The 17,200-nt window shown below is 41.0% G+C and overlaps 1 protein-coding gene across 1 annotated transcript in view; it reads left to right on the forward strand.

Annotated features, from left to right (window-relative positions):
• tyw1 (tRNA-yW synthesizing protein 1 homolog (S. cerevisiae)) overlaps positions 1–17,200 on the forward strand; it is a 37,528-nt gene that overhangs the window by 4,547 nt on the left and 15,781 nt on the right. Inside the window, exons 6-12 of the mRNA XM_089013888.1 lie at positions 489–764; positions 3,955–4,056; positions 5,158–5,281; positions 6,170–6,222; positions 6,304–6,422; positions 7,278–7,387; positions 9,020–9,197. Coding sequence (XP_088870014.1) covers positions 489–764; positions 3,955–4,056; positions 5,158–5,281; positions 6,170–6,222; positions 6,304–6,422; positions 7,278–7,387; positions 9,020–9,197 — 962 coding nt within the window. The remainder of the gene's footprint in view (positions 1–488; positions 765–3,954; positions 4,057–5,157; positions 5,282–6,169; positions 6,223–6,303; positions 6,423–7,277; positions 7,388–9,019; positions 9,198–17,200) is intronic.

A 17,200-nucleotide genomic window follows, 5' to 3' on the forward strand; every position in this document is an offset into this window, starting at 1 on the left:
GGATGTTACCTGTATATAAAAATCAATAAATCTCAGCAATGTACGGGCATGTTTAGCTTATTTTTCTGTATGGTTGTGTTGATAACATAATAATAATAATAATAATACATTTCATTTATAAGCGCCTTTCAAAACTCTCAAGGTCGCTTTACAGTCACAGGATAAGTTTTTCTGTGGGTGAGCAGCGGCAGCCATACGCGCCAGCGTTCTCTCAACCTGCAAGTAACTCAAATAGATAGAAAGCTAGCTAGCTAACCAACAGTTAGCTAATAACTAGCTAGCTAGATAGCTTAGCCAGCCAGCTATATCGCTGTATAGCTCATAGATAGTTAGCTAGATAGCTGGCTAGTATCGTTCACATTTGGTATGCTAGGGACAGGAAGCCATGAATGCGTTTAGCTTAATGTATGGGTGTGTTGAGCTAATTTTTTTTTTTTAATGAACAAACTTGAATATGTCTGCGTGTGACTGCATCCTCGTCTGTCCAGGTGGGCAAAAATGTGGACAAGTGGCTATGGATGCTGAGTGCCTCTCGGATCTTAACACGCGGCGAAGGCGACTGCAACGTGGCAAAAAGCATCCGTGGCAGCATTCAGGATGACTTCCTGGCATGGAAGGTCAAATTCCTCAAACGTCTGCGGGAGCTCTGTCAAGAAGACAACAACTGTTGCGGCAAAAGCAAGGATGGCACTTCCTGTATCCAAACGGATGGACTGGATGGAGAAGAAGGAAAGAACACCGTTATGGATTGGAACAATTCTGAGGTAAGGTGTTGAAAAACAACTACAGCTGATAGAATGTTTGCCTGTTCATTGCTGACCCACTCACAGAATGTAAACATTCTCAACATAGGGGGGGGCATTAAAATATATGTCTAGCTTTATAAAAAAAAATGTCCTAGAACAGGGGTGTCAAAGTCATTTTTTGCCGCGGGCCACATTGTAGTTATGGTTTCCTCTCGAGGGCCGTTATGAATTTGGGGAAGCCATTAGAATGTTTAAATCCCTTCAAATATTACATATAGAGCACACAGCAAATTAATGAATAACTCGTTTTCAAATCTGAAGTCAAGAATAATGACTTTTATTGTGGTTGACATCCAAAAATATGAAATTTTGCCTCAGATTTTAGCAATCATCATGGAATTTAACAAGTTTGATTTGCTTTCGCGGGACCGAAAAAAAAATGATGTGGCGGGCCGGATTTGGCCCGCGGGCCTCGACTTTGACACCTGTGTCCTAGAATGTCTAAAAGCACACTACTGACACTTCCCAACTTACGAACGAGATACGTTCCAAACGGTCGTTTGTAAGGTGAATTCGTTCATATAGTTGCTTCAGTGCTATGTTATATATTGGAATGTAATGTTGAAGGGTGATATAAGTATAGTTCAGGTTTATATAAGTATGTTTGAGGCTTGTATAAGTAACCGATATTGGTTTGTACTGAAAAAGAAAAAAATAATAAAATATATGCAATATAAAGACATGTACATGTACAACTGGAGAGACAGAAACATTTATCTTGTGACTGTAAAGTAAACTTGAGAGTTTTGAAAGGTGCTGATAAATGAAATGTATTATCATTATGATGATTATTAATATGTTGCTACAAAAATATTCACATCTACCCTTGTTCGTAACTCGAATGTTCGTAAGTAGGGAGTGTCTGTATTCAAGTCGTAGCCTGCAAGTGATACAGTAATAATAATAATAATAATAATAATAACAAGAATAATACATTTCATTTATAAGCACCTTTCAAAACTATCAAGGTCACTTTATAGTCACAGGATGCAGTCGCTAATAGATAGCTACCTAGCCAGCCAGATAGCTAGATAGTTAAACGATAGCTAGCAAGTCAGCTAGACAGCTAGCTAGCTTTCTATCTATTTGAGTTACTTCCGGGTTGAGTGAACGCTGGCGCGTGTTGCTGCCGCTGCTCACCCACAGAAAAACGTATCCTTTGATTGTAAAGTGACCTTGAGAGTTTTGAAAGGCGCTTATAACTGAAATGTATTTATAAAGTGCATCTCATAAAAAGTTTAGCATTACCTAAAGATGACACAAGATGGCAGCAAAGCACTACTTCTTAAAAAAAAAAAAACCTGCTCCCTGAATCCATCTTGCTTTGGCGCCATCTTGTGACGCATTGTTGCTATAGCAAAGGAAAATATTGCTGTTCTGTCACTATAACAGTTTTTTGGAGGTTGTTTTCTCACATGCACATTTTTTTAAACATTAAATGAATGCTTGTTTTATTTAAACAGTCTATATACACCAAAAAGAATCAGAAAACCTTTATTCGTCCCACAATGGGGAAATTTGCAAATTGACACAATATTAAAAAATTAAAAAATGACAAACTATGCCTACTTGACAAAAACAATAACCACAATTTACCTAGAAGGAGGAATAAAATCCAACAAGGCCTGGGGGTTAAATATTTGTGTCATACTTCCGTCCACATGGACAGACACATAGATACATAGATACATACATACATACATACATACATACATACATACATACATACATACATACACACATACACACATACACACACACACACACACACACACATACACACACACACACACACACATACGTACTGGTGTGTATCTTATTTTCGTTGCTTTGGTTACAAAATGTCCTACACGCTTCACATATGACATATCTCTCAGCTCCTCTGTCCGTCCTCCAGACAGACTCTTTGCTCTTCTCACCAATCACTGCATTTTTACACACACACATGCACACAAACACATATGTGCAGTGTGACAGTTCACAGATGACCCGTTGTCATGGCAGCGGACACCTTCGGAGAGGACTGTGTCGCCGAGACTTGTTACTGGCTGCAGCTCGCAAACATGGCCGTCATCTTGTTCTTTATTCGATGTATTTTTTTTTTTTAGTTTTACACTAATTGGTTTCTCAATTGACACCCTAATAAGGGCGAATGGGAGCTTTTACGTAGACATGGTTTTAAGGGTGATTATAGGTGCAAATTATGTTGCATTTACATAGAGTGTCACCAACTAGTAGCTGAAAGTTGAACCAGGTGTTATTATTTTAAAGGACAACCGACACCATTTTTTTTGTTTCCTAACTGACATCAGAAAAACGTTTTGTAGCATCTAAAGTACCCAAATGATATTTTATTTTTAGTCAAATGCAAAACACCAATAGAAATGACTTAAAGTGTCCCAAAACTGCCACAAAATGAGCTCGAAAACTGGGCAGGTTCAGAAAGTCCCACCCCTTTGTTCGTGACGTCACTATTGGTCACACACTGCCTTGCTCCAGAATCAAAACAATGACTTCAGGGAGTTCGGATTTGGAGAAGATGCTATCTTGTTACTCATCCAGTTATGAATATGCAGTGTCTGAAACTCATGACTAACAGTTAGCGTACACCCGGGCAGGCAACTTTCCAGAGTTGACATAAAGTTGACATTTTTCACAACTTGAAACAATAAGACGACTAATTGCAAAAAAAAAAAAGGATACTCCTTCACAAACTGCCTTGCTCCAGAATCAAAACAATGACTTCAGAGAGTTCACATTCGGAAAAAGATGCTTTCTTGTTACTCATCCAGTTATGAATATGATTCAAATAGTTCTGAAGGGGAAAGCATAAATGTTTGCAATCGATTAAAGAAGTCCTTCTGGATCAATTTGGACCGTCAGACCAGAAAATAGAAAATCGCTTTGGGTTTAAGATAATCATAAAGAAATTCCAATAAGAGCTTGCTCTTTGGGTAATGGTTAATCTGTGTTTAATACACACTTCTAAAATAACATGTTTGCCACTATTAGCAATAGTAAAATCATGATATGCAAATGAATTTGATATTAATTGCATTAGTTTTTTTTTTTTTTTTTTTTTTTTTTTAGTAACAAAGAAAACTTCATCCATCTATCTCTTGTCCTATTTCATCTGGTCTTCCTTCAGGAGGAGTTGGTGGACTCCAGCAGTGACGAAGATGTCTCATCAACCTCCCCCTCCGTGTTGGACGTGGAGGATCTGGGCAGCCTGATGAGCAGCGTCAAACAGGTCAGTGTTCGGCCGGGCTTATTTGCGTGCTCCGAAAGCAGCTTCCTTCGCCTTGTGCGGAAACGGCAGATGGGCCGGTAGACTCCACACACCAGGCCTTGGCGTCAAAATGAGGCTTGCGTAAGAGCGAGACGCCACCACCGCCATCATGAGTGACTCGAGGGACATTTGTCGTGGAAAATTGACTGCACTATATTTGTGTGTGTGTATAGATATAGATATAGATATAGAGTAAATCTATATACATACATATACAGTATATATACATATGCGCAGTGTATATATACATACGCGCAGTATATATACAGTACATACGCGCAGTATATATACAGTACATAGGCGCAGTATATATACATACTTGCAGTATATATACATACGCGTAGTATATACACATACACGCAGTATATATACATACTTGCAGTATATATACATTCACGTAGTATATACACATACACGCAGTATATATACATACATGCAGTATATATACATACGCGCAATATATATACATACATACGCGCAGTATATATACATGCATACGCGCAGTGTGTGTATATATATATATATATATATATATATATATGTGTGTGTGTGTGTGTGTGTGTGTGTGTGTGTGTGTGTGTGTGTTCCCAGAAAGTGTGTGTAGGGCGAAAAGTGTGTCTTCCAAACATTAATTTCCCATAGGAAACCATTAAAAATGAGAATAATCTATTCTCAGTTTTTTTCTCCTATTTTCTCCTAAATAGGCCTTAAAACTTCACAAATTATACCTTATTTTATGTATGATGAATGAGATATTGAAATAGACTGTAATGTATAATAAAGTCGTTTAAAAAATATGTTTTATGGGGACCTAGGAATGGATTATTCTCATTTTAATGGTTTCCTGTGGGAAACTAATGTTTGGAATACACACTTTTCGCCTTAGACACACTTTCTGGGAACCAATTAAGTTTGTAAGCCAAGGTATCACTGTACAACTAAATGCAATCAATAAATGGCTTTTGTTTTTTAGCAAAATGAATTGTAAAAATAAATAAATTAATTAAAAAAAATCTCTTGCTCATTATCATTAATCTTTTACGATTTTGTATGCGTTCCCAGATTCCCTCAGATAACGGGCAGGTAGCCAAGCGCTCCAGGAAGGTGGCGAAGAAGAACCAAGAGGGGAAAGAAGAGCCACGGGAGATGATAACGCCTGCCTTGAGAGAAGCTCTGAGCAAACAAGGTAGCGAGCCGCCGCAGCGCTCCATTGGTTCCTTAATGTAGTGAGAAGCATCTGCCAGGTATTTGTGTATCACGACGATGATGATGATGATGATGATGGTGGAGCATCATTACTCCATAGTAATAAAAATAACAGACCACCCTCAAGGGAGCGCGCGATGTTCCAGATGGTTCCAGCTACTTGCCTCACCTTGTCTCTACAAGGACAACAAAGTTTGGCTTTTAAGTCTCCAAACTGTTCTTCGTTTCAACTATAAATCAATAACAATGTGGTCAAATCGACCAGAGGCTTCCTACGTGCTGCTACTTGTTGAAAGTTGTGATGTGAGAGCCGTGACTCGAGAGCCAAACCGCATTTCTTGAAGGCTACAGACCATAGTTTTTGTCATTTCAATTTGCAGGACCCACAGAATATTGAGTTTTAGGATGAAATAGACATTCAATTCAGCGTAAGAAACCTTAGACCACAGGTGTCAAAGTCAAGGCCCGGGGGCCAAATACGGCCCGCCACATCATTTTTTTTCGGTCCGCAAAAATCAAAACAAACTTGTGAAATTCCATGATGCTTGCTAAAATACTCACGAAAATGTCATGCAGTAAAGTCTCGTTATATCGATATCGGATATATCGATAGTCCCGGTTATATCGATACTATTTCTATGCACGCACGGAGAAAATTACATGCAAACAGGGTCGGATATATCGCTAGTCCCGGTTATATCGATATTTTTTCGGACTCCCTTGAATATCGATATAACGAGACTTTACTGTATTTTTGGATATAAACCACAATAACAGTCATTATTCTTGACTTCAGTTTTGAAAACTAGATATTCATTAAATTTTTTTGTGCGCTCTATATGTAATATGTGTATGCTTACTTACTCAGGCTACAAGCTAATCGGAAGTCACTCAGGTGTGAAGCTGTGCCGTTGGACCAAGGTTCTCGTCTTGAACTTTTAAAACCCCTTTTGAGTGGAAATACTCTGTTGCTAAGGTGTGCGTTTATTTATTTCTTTTTAGTCCATGCTACGAGGCCGAGGCGGATGCTATAAGCACACCTTTTACGGCATCCAATCCCACCGCTGCATGGAGACCACACCGAGCCTGGCTTGTGCCAACAAATGCGTCTTCTGCTGGAGGTAAGACTAGAATGTGGCTATTTGTATTTGTCGAGCTAGCTAGATATCTATTAGTTATCTATTAGCTAGCTAACTTGATCTATTTGAGTTATTCCCGGTTGAACGGGGGTCACCGTTGCTGGCTACATAGCTAGCTATCTATTTGCTATCTGTTATCTGTCTAACTAGCTAGCAAGCTAGCTATCTATTAGTTATCTGTTTACTAGCTATCTATATCTATTTGATATCATTAACTGTCTAGCTAGCTATTAGTTCTCTATTAGCTAGCTAGCTAACTTGATCTATTTGAGTTATTCCCTGTTGAACGGGGTCACTGTTGCTCGCTACCTAGCTAGCTAGCTATTTGCTATCTATTAGCTGTCTAACTAGCTCGATAGCTAGCTATCCTTTAGTTATTTATTAAATAGCTAGCTATATCTTTTTGATATCTATTCGCTGTCTAACTAGCTAGCTAGCTATTAGTTATCTATTAGCTAGCTAGCTAACTTGATCTATTTGAGTTATTCCCAGTTGAACGGAGTCACCGTTGCTGGCTACCTAGCTAGCTAGCTATTTGCTATCTATTAGCTGTCTAACTATCTAGATAGCTAGCTATCTGTTCAGTTATCTACTAGTTAGCTAGCTAACTTGATCTATTTGAGTTATTCCTGGTTGAGTGAACACTGGCGCATGTGGCTGCCGCTGCTCACCCACAGAAAAAAGGATCCTGTGACTGTAAAGTGACCTTGAGAGTTTTGAAAGGCGCTGATGAATGAAATGCATTATTATTATTATTATGATTATTATTATTGTGATTATTATTATTCTGACTTTTTAATTGTGTGTTTTTTGTGCGTGTGCGCGCTTGACCACAAGGCACCACACCAACCCGGTGGGCACCGAGTGGCGCTGGAAGATGGACCCCGCTGAGAAGATCCTGGAGGAGGCACTGGAGAAACATCAGAACATGATCCGCCAATTTCGAGGTCAGTGGTGTAACATCTGGTATGAACATGTGCAGTGGGGGGTTGGTTTTGAGGGAACCTTGTCGTCATTGCACTTATTGTTGATGTTGCAGTCTTACTAGCTAATTTCAGGATTTTCAATCTTGTACTCTTGTACAGTGAGACCTCAACTTACGAACTTAATTGGTTCCCAGACAGAGTGTGTAAGGCGAAAAGTGTGTATCTCAAAAAAAAAATCCCATGGGAATAATCCGTTCCCGGGTTTCCATAAAATATACTTTTCAACTAAATAAGCCTTAAAACTACACACAACATACCTTATTCTATGTAAAATAAATGTGCTAGTGTATTGTAATGAAATAAATACACTGCAATGTATCATAAAGTCACTTTATTTACATTTGTGATGGTCATTTATGGCTTGATGGAATGGGTTGGAGGTCGAAGGTCAAAGGGAATTGCTGTTTGGAAAGAGGCGCATTACATGACTGTAATTAAAGAAATAAACTGTGCTGTCAAATAAAGTTTTATTTACCTTTTTGATGGTCGTTGATGGCTTATGGAAGGAGAGTCACCTTCCATAAGGACTGTTGGTAACTTAACCTCTGGTGCTGTTCGGTCGTGTGCTTCCGCCGAAGATCACTCCGCCAGCCGTGGTGGGTGTGTATTATGAAAATAGTGCTTATTATAAGGTTTAATTTTCATACATTTGACGTTTGTAAGTTGAGATGTTTGTAAGTTGAGGTCTCACTGTACTATGTTGCTTTGTTTTATAGCTTGTTTTGTTTGTGTAGTTTGTATATCTCCCACATTTAAAGGACAACCAACACCTCCGCCGGACAAGTTGCGTGCATAATTTGTAAAATCACTTCAAATGACTTCTACTGAGCTCATTTTAATAATAATAATTTACAAAGATTCCACAGCAAATAGCTATATTTTACGTTTTAAGGCTCACGCTGAATATTCAGTAAGATGACGATGCCCTAAGTGACGTCACGGAGGGAACGCACCTGACCTGAGAAAGCAACAAACAATGCATTTTGGGTACTTTGTTTAGTCTGAAAACTTCGTGTTGATGGCGAAATTAGAAGGAAAAAAACATGAATAACGCGATGGTGAATCGTTGTGGGTTTCACCAAGACTACTATTTGATACTAGTTGACACAAATTCCCAGCAGACAAATCAGCCCATTTCGAACAAAGCTTGGGCGCCATCTTGTGCATTTTCTGGGCGCTACATTGGAGTCGAGACGCCTCAAAATGAGACGGAAGGGCTTCTTTAATCGATTGCAAACATTTATGCTTTCCTCTTCAGAACTATTAGAATCATATTCATAACTGGATGAGTAACAAGAAAGCATCTTCTCCAAATCTGAAGCCATTGTTTTGATTCTCGAGCAAGGTAAGACGTCTTGGTGTGACGTCACGAACAAGGGGGCGGGACCTTCTGAAACTCGCCATTTCCGAGGTCTTTTTGAAGTAGTTTTGGGACACTTTCACTCATTTTTATTGGTGTTTTGCATTTGACTAATAATATCAGCCTGCGTGTTTTGGGTATTTTAGATGCTATAAAACGTTTTTCTGCTGTCGGTTAGGAAACAAAAAAATGGTGTCGGTTGTCCTTTAAGGCGCTGTATTTTGTCCCGCCAGGTGTCCCCGGCGTGAAGTCAGATCGTTACGAGGAGGGTCTGTCGGCACAACACTGCGCTCTGTCCCTGGTGGGCGAGCCCATCATGTACCCCGAGATCAACCGCTTTGTGCGCCTCCTCCATTCCCGACGTATTTCCAGCTTCTTGGTCACCAATGCTCAGTTCCCAGAGGAAATCAGGTAGCATTCGTTACCTTAGCTAGCTGCCGTCAGTTGGTGTCGTGTAGTGTTAGCAAAAGCGTTCCAAAAGTAGCAATACATCTGTCCGATTAAAACTTCGTTTGTCTTTCCTGGTTCGCGCATTGTCTGGAGTTCACTTGATAAAAATATCAGCAAGTACAATAGATGGTGGACAAACATCTACTTTATTCTAATGAGGCAGAGAAAGCACTTCTCCTCTCGGTGGGACGAAGACATGAGCACAAGAGCACAAAGAAACAAAGAGTAAGCAAGAAAGCAAAAGGGGACGAGCTCCCGCTCCTACAAGTTTTAAACGTAGAGTGGTGATCTGTTGTCCAATCAGTTGCGAACAAGTCGACCTTTCCCGTCCAATCGGTTACGAGCAATTCAGTGTTGGGCGGGTCTTAGATTGAAGTTGGAGCTGTTGCTTTTTTCCTTCCACGGCTATTGTACTAATAAGACTGATAGTTTTATTTAACTAAATTAGACTGAAATTAAACGTGCACAATTCATAATATATACTAAGCTAAACATGAAAAAACATATGTTTACTTAATATAAACATGAAATAACGTAATATGTTTACTAATGTGCATAAACACTCTATCATTCCCTCCTGTTGTACATTTAAACATCAGTTCATACATTTCCAAAAGATTTCATGCATGCACGTCATACTAATTGCACAGGGAACCATTCTAATCTCATCTATCCAACGTCTAATATTATTTAACTTACCATGGAGAAGGCGAAAAACCTCTATCACAATTTTGCTGCTGTGATATATAACCTCTCCATTTTTGAGGGTTTTTAATGAGGAAAACTCCTTCTCGGCTCTCCGTTTTCTTTTTTTTGCTTTTGTTCTTTGGAGCAACCACTCTCTGGCCATGGTGTACTATCCCTAGCTACAACACTGGGTCCCCTTCACGCATTTGTTGATACAAAACTTTTGCGTAATTCACCTGAGAATTAGTTATCATATTCATTAGCATTGTTCTTAAGCATGGAATAATACAACCAATGACTAAGAAAATAAGTACAATCACAATTGCGAATGGGATAAACAGTCTGAGCAAAGTCTTATACCAAGAGCCCCCAAAGAGCCCGTCAAAGATCCACGGTTGATCAGGCCGGTGATCTTTGGCCATGGCATCCCTGAGATCCCTGACAACAGACAGAGCATCAGTCATGTTTATGGAATTCGCTTCTTCGGGTATGTACGTACAACAAGTATCACCCACCATAGCACAGACGCCCCCTTGTGGCGCGGTCAAAAGGTCCAAAACCATTCTATTTTGCAGCACCATTTGTCTAATTGCTGCAATTTCAGTGTTTTGCATTTCATCTACTTCCAAACTGGCGTTTACAAACACTTGAAACCTGTAGTCAATTGTTTCAATTCGTAGCATGTTTTTAGCTACTCCAATTTGTGGAAAAAGAGCTAACATTACCTTACTTCCCGTGCTATGGTGTTTGAATTGTTCTGGAACATCAGTTCCCCAGATCGAATCGTGGGGCTTAAACGACACTCTTCTTTTCACATGATGGTGTGCTGGACGACTGGTAATGATGAAAGTATTGTCAGTTACAGTAACAGGTGCGCACATACCGTAGGCTTTCGGAGGAATAAAAGAATATACTTTCCAACCACATAACCACCAAAGATGTGAAGATACAGGTAAAATGGTGACATTGGTGTTTAAGGGTAGCACGTATAAACATCTATTCTCATCTATAAAACCGAGATTTTGACCTGTACCGTACATTGCAACGCATACTGGTAATCGCAATCCGCTCTCGGTCATAACCTGATTTTCAGTTTCCAAAATGGTATCCAAACTTGGAACAATCTCTCCTCTCGAAGCATTGCGAAGAACTGGAAAATGTTGATCAGGTTTATGCGAAGATATTAACATATACGCAGCTCGAGCCATTTTATCTCCAAATACCTTTGAATGCACTCTTTGTTGCGTTACAGAATGTGGCATAAAAGAACAAACAAAGCAATTACTTTTCCTATTTTGTTTAGCAATTAATGTAGCATAACGATACCACGTGTTTGATAACAACGGATTCCAGTCATGTTTTTCTCCTGCAAATGGTTGATATAATGCGTCCATGACATCTGAATTTTGGGCTTTTTTGTCAGGTGTTTCCATCCAGGCTGTCGGTTTGATGTGCGGTTTGCGCTGGAAAGGCGATGTCACGACTGGTGTTGTCAAAGATGACATCATGCATATAGTTACAGGAAAACCAGTGTGATGTTCACGAAAATCAGGACAGAGTCTCAAGTCCATGCATCCCGCAACCTTGTGGGTTACGATAACGAGTTGGATATCTGTCATTGTGCCAGTTCCAGTTCCTAACCAGTTCCCTTGAGTTATCTTTCTGACAATTCGTTTTGCTTCTTGGGCACAGCTATTTTGAACCCATTTTGTTTTGGGCTCAGAATGGACCACAACTGAGTCCCAACCAGTGGTCCAAGTCTTCCCTGACTTGATACGAGCGTACCAAGAACCATGAGGGTAATCACTTCCCGTTTGTCGTGCTTCGTTCCTGAGGATGCTAAGAGGAAATGAGATGATTCCTGCATCTTGTAGTGGCAAGCAGGCTACAGGATGTGCCATGCTAGGGCACTTTTCTGTCATCGTTGGTTGCAATGGTGGAGTCTGGCAGGCTGATGGAATGGGAGGCTTTACGTGCGTCATCTGGATTGCCTCCACTAATTCATACAGCAAGATGATGTGGACCAAACCCATGGCTATTGAGTGGTTTGGCTCCGTCTCTCTTCCACCTGCTCCGGATCTGGTTGGTGAACGATTTTGCAGTGGCTTTGATGCACCCAGGTGGACCTCTCGGCGATTTTGATGGCAGTTGGCGTGGTTATCAGCACGGTGAATGGCCCCTCCCACTTTGGCGCAGACCTTGATCAGCGCCTTCGGGGAGCCCAGCAGCCTCTCTGTTCCTGCAAAGGGAACACAGGACTGCGGCAGTACATGTGCTGTGGACCTCTTTGTTGTTGTACAACATTTCACACAACCATTTTGCCAACAAAGCGCCTGGATCTGAATTATTCTTTTAGAATAAAATGCAACTGGTCTCAGCTTTTGTCCATGCTTTTGTAACAGGACTGAAGTCATGTATTTGTCTTTGCAGTCAACTGTTTGAACAAAAGGTTTGTCATAGTCAGGTAAAGCTAAGACGCTAGTGTTTGCTATCAAATTTTTTAATTCTGTAAATGCTTTACTGCCCTCTTCGGTCCACTGAATAGAGTCTTTCAGTGCCATTTCGTCTTGGTATATAAGTGTCAATAATGGTTGGGTAACTTGTGCATAATGCGGAATCCAAGTTCTGCAATAATTGCACAGTCCCAAAAACGTCATCATCTGTTTTTTCGTCTTAGGTCGAGGAACCTGCAAAATTGTCTGTTTTCTCTTAGTTGTCAACTCTCTTCCCTTTCTTGACAAAAGATGTCCTAAGAAAACTACTTCTTGTTGACAGAACTGCAATTTATCCAAAGAAGCTTTGTTACCTGTATTCGCTAAATATTGGAACAAAGCTATTGATACAGTCTTGTTCTCATCTTCAGTCGGTGAAGCAATTAAGATGTCGTCAACATACAAAAGAATCTGAGAAGATTCAGGATGTTTAAAATCAGCAATACACGAAGACATTTCCTGTGAAAAAATTGTAGGACTATCTGTAAACCCTTGTGGTAATCTTGTATATGTATATTTTTTCCCATTAAATGTAAATCCGAACCAATGACGTGAATTTTTGTGTAACGGAATGGAGAAAAAGGCATTGCTCAAATCAATCACTGTAAACCATTTTTGTCAGGTTTTAAACTGTTCAATAATGTGTGCGGGTCTGGCACACACGGTGCACGTGATTGTATGGATTTATTTACCTGTCGTAAATCATGCACCATTCTCCAAACTCCAGATTCCACTTTTTTAACAGGAAATATCGGTGTATTACATTCACAAGTTGGGTCTTCAATCAAAATACCAGCTTTCACCATATCCCGTATTACAGGGGTGATGCCAATAATAGCGTCCTGTTTTAATGGATATTGTTTAAGTCTTGGTCGATAAGTCGTTTTAGGCAATACTTCAACTGGTTTCGCTGTTTTAAGTAAGCCCACATCAGTTTTTCCCGATGACCAAAGGGTGGCAGGGACGTCTGGAAAGTCCTCCGCCCCTAAAGTGGCCATCAGTGATAATTCTAGTGAATCGACCTTTACTGGGTCCCCCATAGCGTCAACTACGAAGGACTCCAGAAAATTCACTTTTTTGGGTTTATACCCTTCTTCTGTTGGTATTAAAGCTATTTGCAATTTTTGTAACAGGTCTCTCCCCAACAAATTTATAGGACACTCTCCACTCAAGACCATAGTGACCTTGTATGGACTTAGTCCCTCATCTAAAATTTTTATTGGTTTAGAAATCGGTAACAATGTCACTTTCCCATCTGCAGATACCACAGAAATTTGTTGTCGACTCGGAGTGACACCTGGAATGGTGTCTCTTAACACTGATCTGCATGCACCACTATCGCAAAGAAATTTGACATCCTTTTTCCCGATTTTTAGCCAATAATAAGGTTTTTCGTTTTCCGGTAAGGTTAAGGCAAACACATTAGTCAAATCCAAGATTTCAACTGGTTTTATTGATTCCCATTCCTCACTGTTGTGACTGTCGTCATCAGTGTTGAAATGGGGTTCCTCGCGTCAATCTGAATGTTTTGTTTTATGTCCTTCACCATATCGCGTATTATATGGTGGAGGTCTGTAAGATTTCCCATGTTTCCTTTTCGGTATAGGTTTCTTTTTGCAGTGGCGAGCCATATGCCCTACACTGCCACAACTGTAGCATCGATCATTGTGCGGCATCCGTCTCTTCATCCGATCGTGGTATAACACGTTCTCCATTATGTTACCCATGGTAGATGCCATCACATGTTCCATCGGCGAATCTGCACCATTTCCCCACTTTTTTCTCACCACTTCTTGGGCGTGGATTGCCCATTCCATGAGATCAACCAACCTTCCAGTCCGGTGTTGGACATAATGTTTGCGAATGAAATCTCCAATTTCCGGCGTCAAATTCTGCAAAAATGTTTGCTTGAATTGGTTGACATATATAGAATTCTCATCAGCAGATTCAGGAATACAGCAGTGGTTTCGAAAAACATTTTCCAAGCGTCCCCGAAAAATGTTAATATCTTCCTCACGTAACTGTCTACAATTCTGAATCAAGCCAAAGTTTGGTGTTTTCTTCCATAATGTTCGGATGTTTTCACAAACCAATCTTCGTTGGGTTGACGCTTCCTCGTACGTCATATTTGTTCCCATCGATGTTTTCCCAGTGAAGTCACCTTTCACCCGATTCCAATGGTGTCCCAAGCATCTCCTGAAAACCTTAAGTGTTTCTTGTCCATTCAACTGATAAGAAGCACATAATTCCTCAAAATTCTCAGTCCAACTTTCTGCATTTTCAACAACATTACCTAGTCCTTTACACGCCTCTGCAACATCACTGTCGCCCCATGGCCGATAAACCAAGATGGTTTGATCATGTATGCTTGAAGAATTAGGATTTGCTACCTGAATGAGTGGCAAAACGTCACAGTCGCTTCCATTATTCATTTCAATTCCATTCAACTCTTCAAACGGGTACAATTGTCCAGAACAATTTGCTTTGCTCCTCGTACGCGAAGAGACACAATCAGCGGCAATCTGATTTGCCATCTCAGGTTGTAATCCTCGTATTCCTCCAGTAGGGGTCATAAGCGCTCCATTCTGCTGGTCTGCCCAACAGACATTTGGAGTCATCACCTGGGGGGCCCACGCAGGGGGGCCCACCCGCCCCACAGGGGTTGAACAAATGGCGTCCTCCCCCTTCTTCAGCTCCGCGGAGGAGGAGGGGGGTCGTGGCGCCTCGACGGGGCAGCCCCCCGCCTCTCCCCCTCGCCTCCCGTGGGGGAGCCCTGGGGGTTGAAACAATGGCTGCTCTCCATTTCCTACCAACTTTTCATTGGGACGTGCAACAGACGAAGCCACAGTTTCATCGTCAGAGCTCACTTTGGAAGACATTGCAACTATCGCTTTCTCCTCTTTTTTCATCCGTTTGGCTTCCATCTCTCTCTCTCTGATTTTTGCTTGCGCAATCCAAGCTTCGCAGGCAATTATCTCGGCACGTATCTTTCCAAGAGATTTTTTCATCGCGGATGCTTCTTGAAGTTTCAATAGAAACAAAACTTCCTTCAGAGGCTGGAGTTGTAAAGAACCAGAGAACGTACTACAGTCCATCCATTTCTTGCAATAAAGTTCGCTACCTGGGAACTTTTTGGACATAAACTCTACGTCCCTATGAATTGGGGTCTTTTTAGAAAAAATAGCACCCATTTTCACGATTGCAACAACAAATTCCTTCTTCAACTATCACAAGAAAGGAAGCACACCTCGCGATGTTGATTCAAACCCAAGAACAAAGGGCGTGATTCGCGCCAATCCTCAGCCAGGATGCGCGTTCACGCACACACACAAGGAATGCTCTTACGCACACACGCACACACCAACGGCTCAAATGACTTCGCCCCCACCCTTTCTTCTCTCCGAGACAAAGAACTTTCTCTGAGCCACGATGCTAGCATAGACAAACCAAGTTAAGAATGTATTTTTGATCTTATTTCTTTCCTCTCGACTCAGTACAATAGCAGCTGCCCTAAAACACTTCCGCTCTACAGACTAAAAGCGGTCCACCACACAAACTGAATCCCAGCTATCACCACCTTGTGAACAATATTCTTTCGCTGGAAAACTTCCGATTCACATTTCGGCGTGTGGATATTGCGTGCACCTTAATATGCACTCCTCCACCGGCACACGTATTCTCATTTGGCCACCTTGCCTAACGAAAATCGCTTCACACCGGTCCGTACGTGAGTCAAGTGGAAAAGAGACTCTCTGGCCAGGAGGTCTCACAATGCATTCAAACAATGGCTGCTAGCTAGCGCGCTACTTACGTAGTGAACTTTTGAATGCTGCCGTGTAGTCCTTCAGCCAGAACGCGAGGAGCCCAACTGCCACCAGAAAGTTGTGATTCTTTCTGTCTCTCGCGTGGAGGATTTTCCGCGAACAGGCTTTAGAGAAGAACGAAAAAAAAACTTCGTTTCTTCCGTAGGTTGTCCCAATCAAAGCGCAGATTTGACGCGCATCTCAATGCGGGTCTCCCGTCGAAAAATCATAAAACGGGTCAATCGCCAAGAGCTTCTTTAGCTCCCGTCTCGCTTTGACTGGTCACCCAGGTTGTGGTCCTCGAGCAAAGGCTGGTCGACGTAGCACGGGTTTTTCGGCACCAATTAATGTCCGGTTAAAACTTCGTTTGTCTTTCCTGGTTCGCGCATTGTCTGGAGTTCACTTGATAAAAATATCAGCAAGTACAATAGATGGTGGACAAACATCTACTTTATTCTAATGAGGCAGAGAAAGCACTTCTCCTCTCGGTGGGACGAAGACATGAGCACAAGAGCACAAAGAAACAAAGAGTAAGCAAGAAAGCAAAAGGGGACGAGCTCCCGCTCCTACAAGTTTTAAACGTAGAGTGGTGATCTGTTGTCCAATCAGTTGCGAACAAGTCGACCTTTCCCGTCCAATCGGTTACGAGCAATTCAGTGTTGGGCGGGTCTTAGATTGAAGTTGGAGCTGTTGCTTTTTTCCTTCCACGGCTATTGTACTAATAAGACTGATAGTTTTATTTAACTAAATTAGACTGAAATTAAACGTGCACAATTCATAATATATACTAAGCTAAACATGAAAAAACATATGTTTACTTAATATAAACATGAAATAACGTAATATGTTTACTAATGTGCATAAACACTCTATCAACATCGGTCACCTTCACTTGTGACTTTTTGGATTCTGTTTTCATTTTTTGTTTTTGCCGGAAACTTTGTAAAAGATCTTTAGAAACTTTCGACAGCTAACTAGCTGG

Source organism: Hippocampus bargibanti, linkage group LG14 (genome assembly GCF_051943395.1).
Source record: "Hippocampus bargibanti isolate YZ-2025 linkage group LG14, ASM5194339v1, whole genome shotgun sequence".
Taxonomy (NCBI): domain Eukaryota; kingdom Metazoa; phylum Chordata; class Actinopteri; order Syngnathiformes; family Syngnathidae; genus Hippocampus; species Hippocampus bargibanti.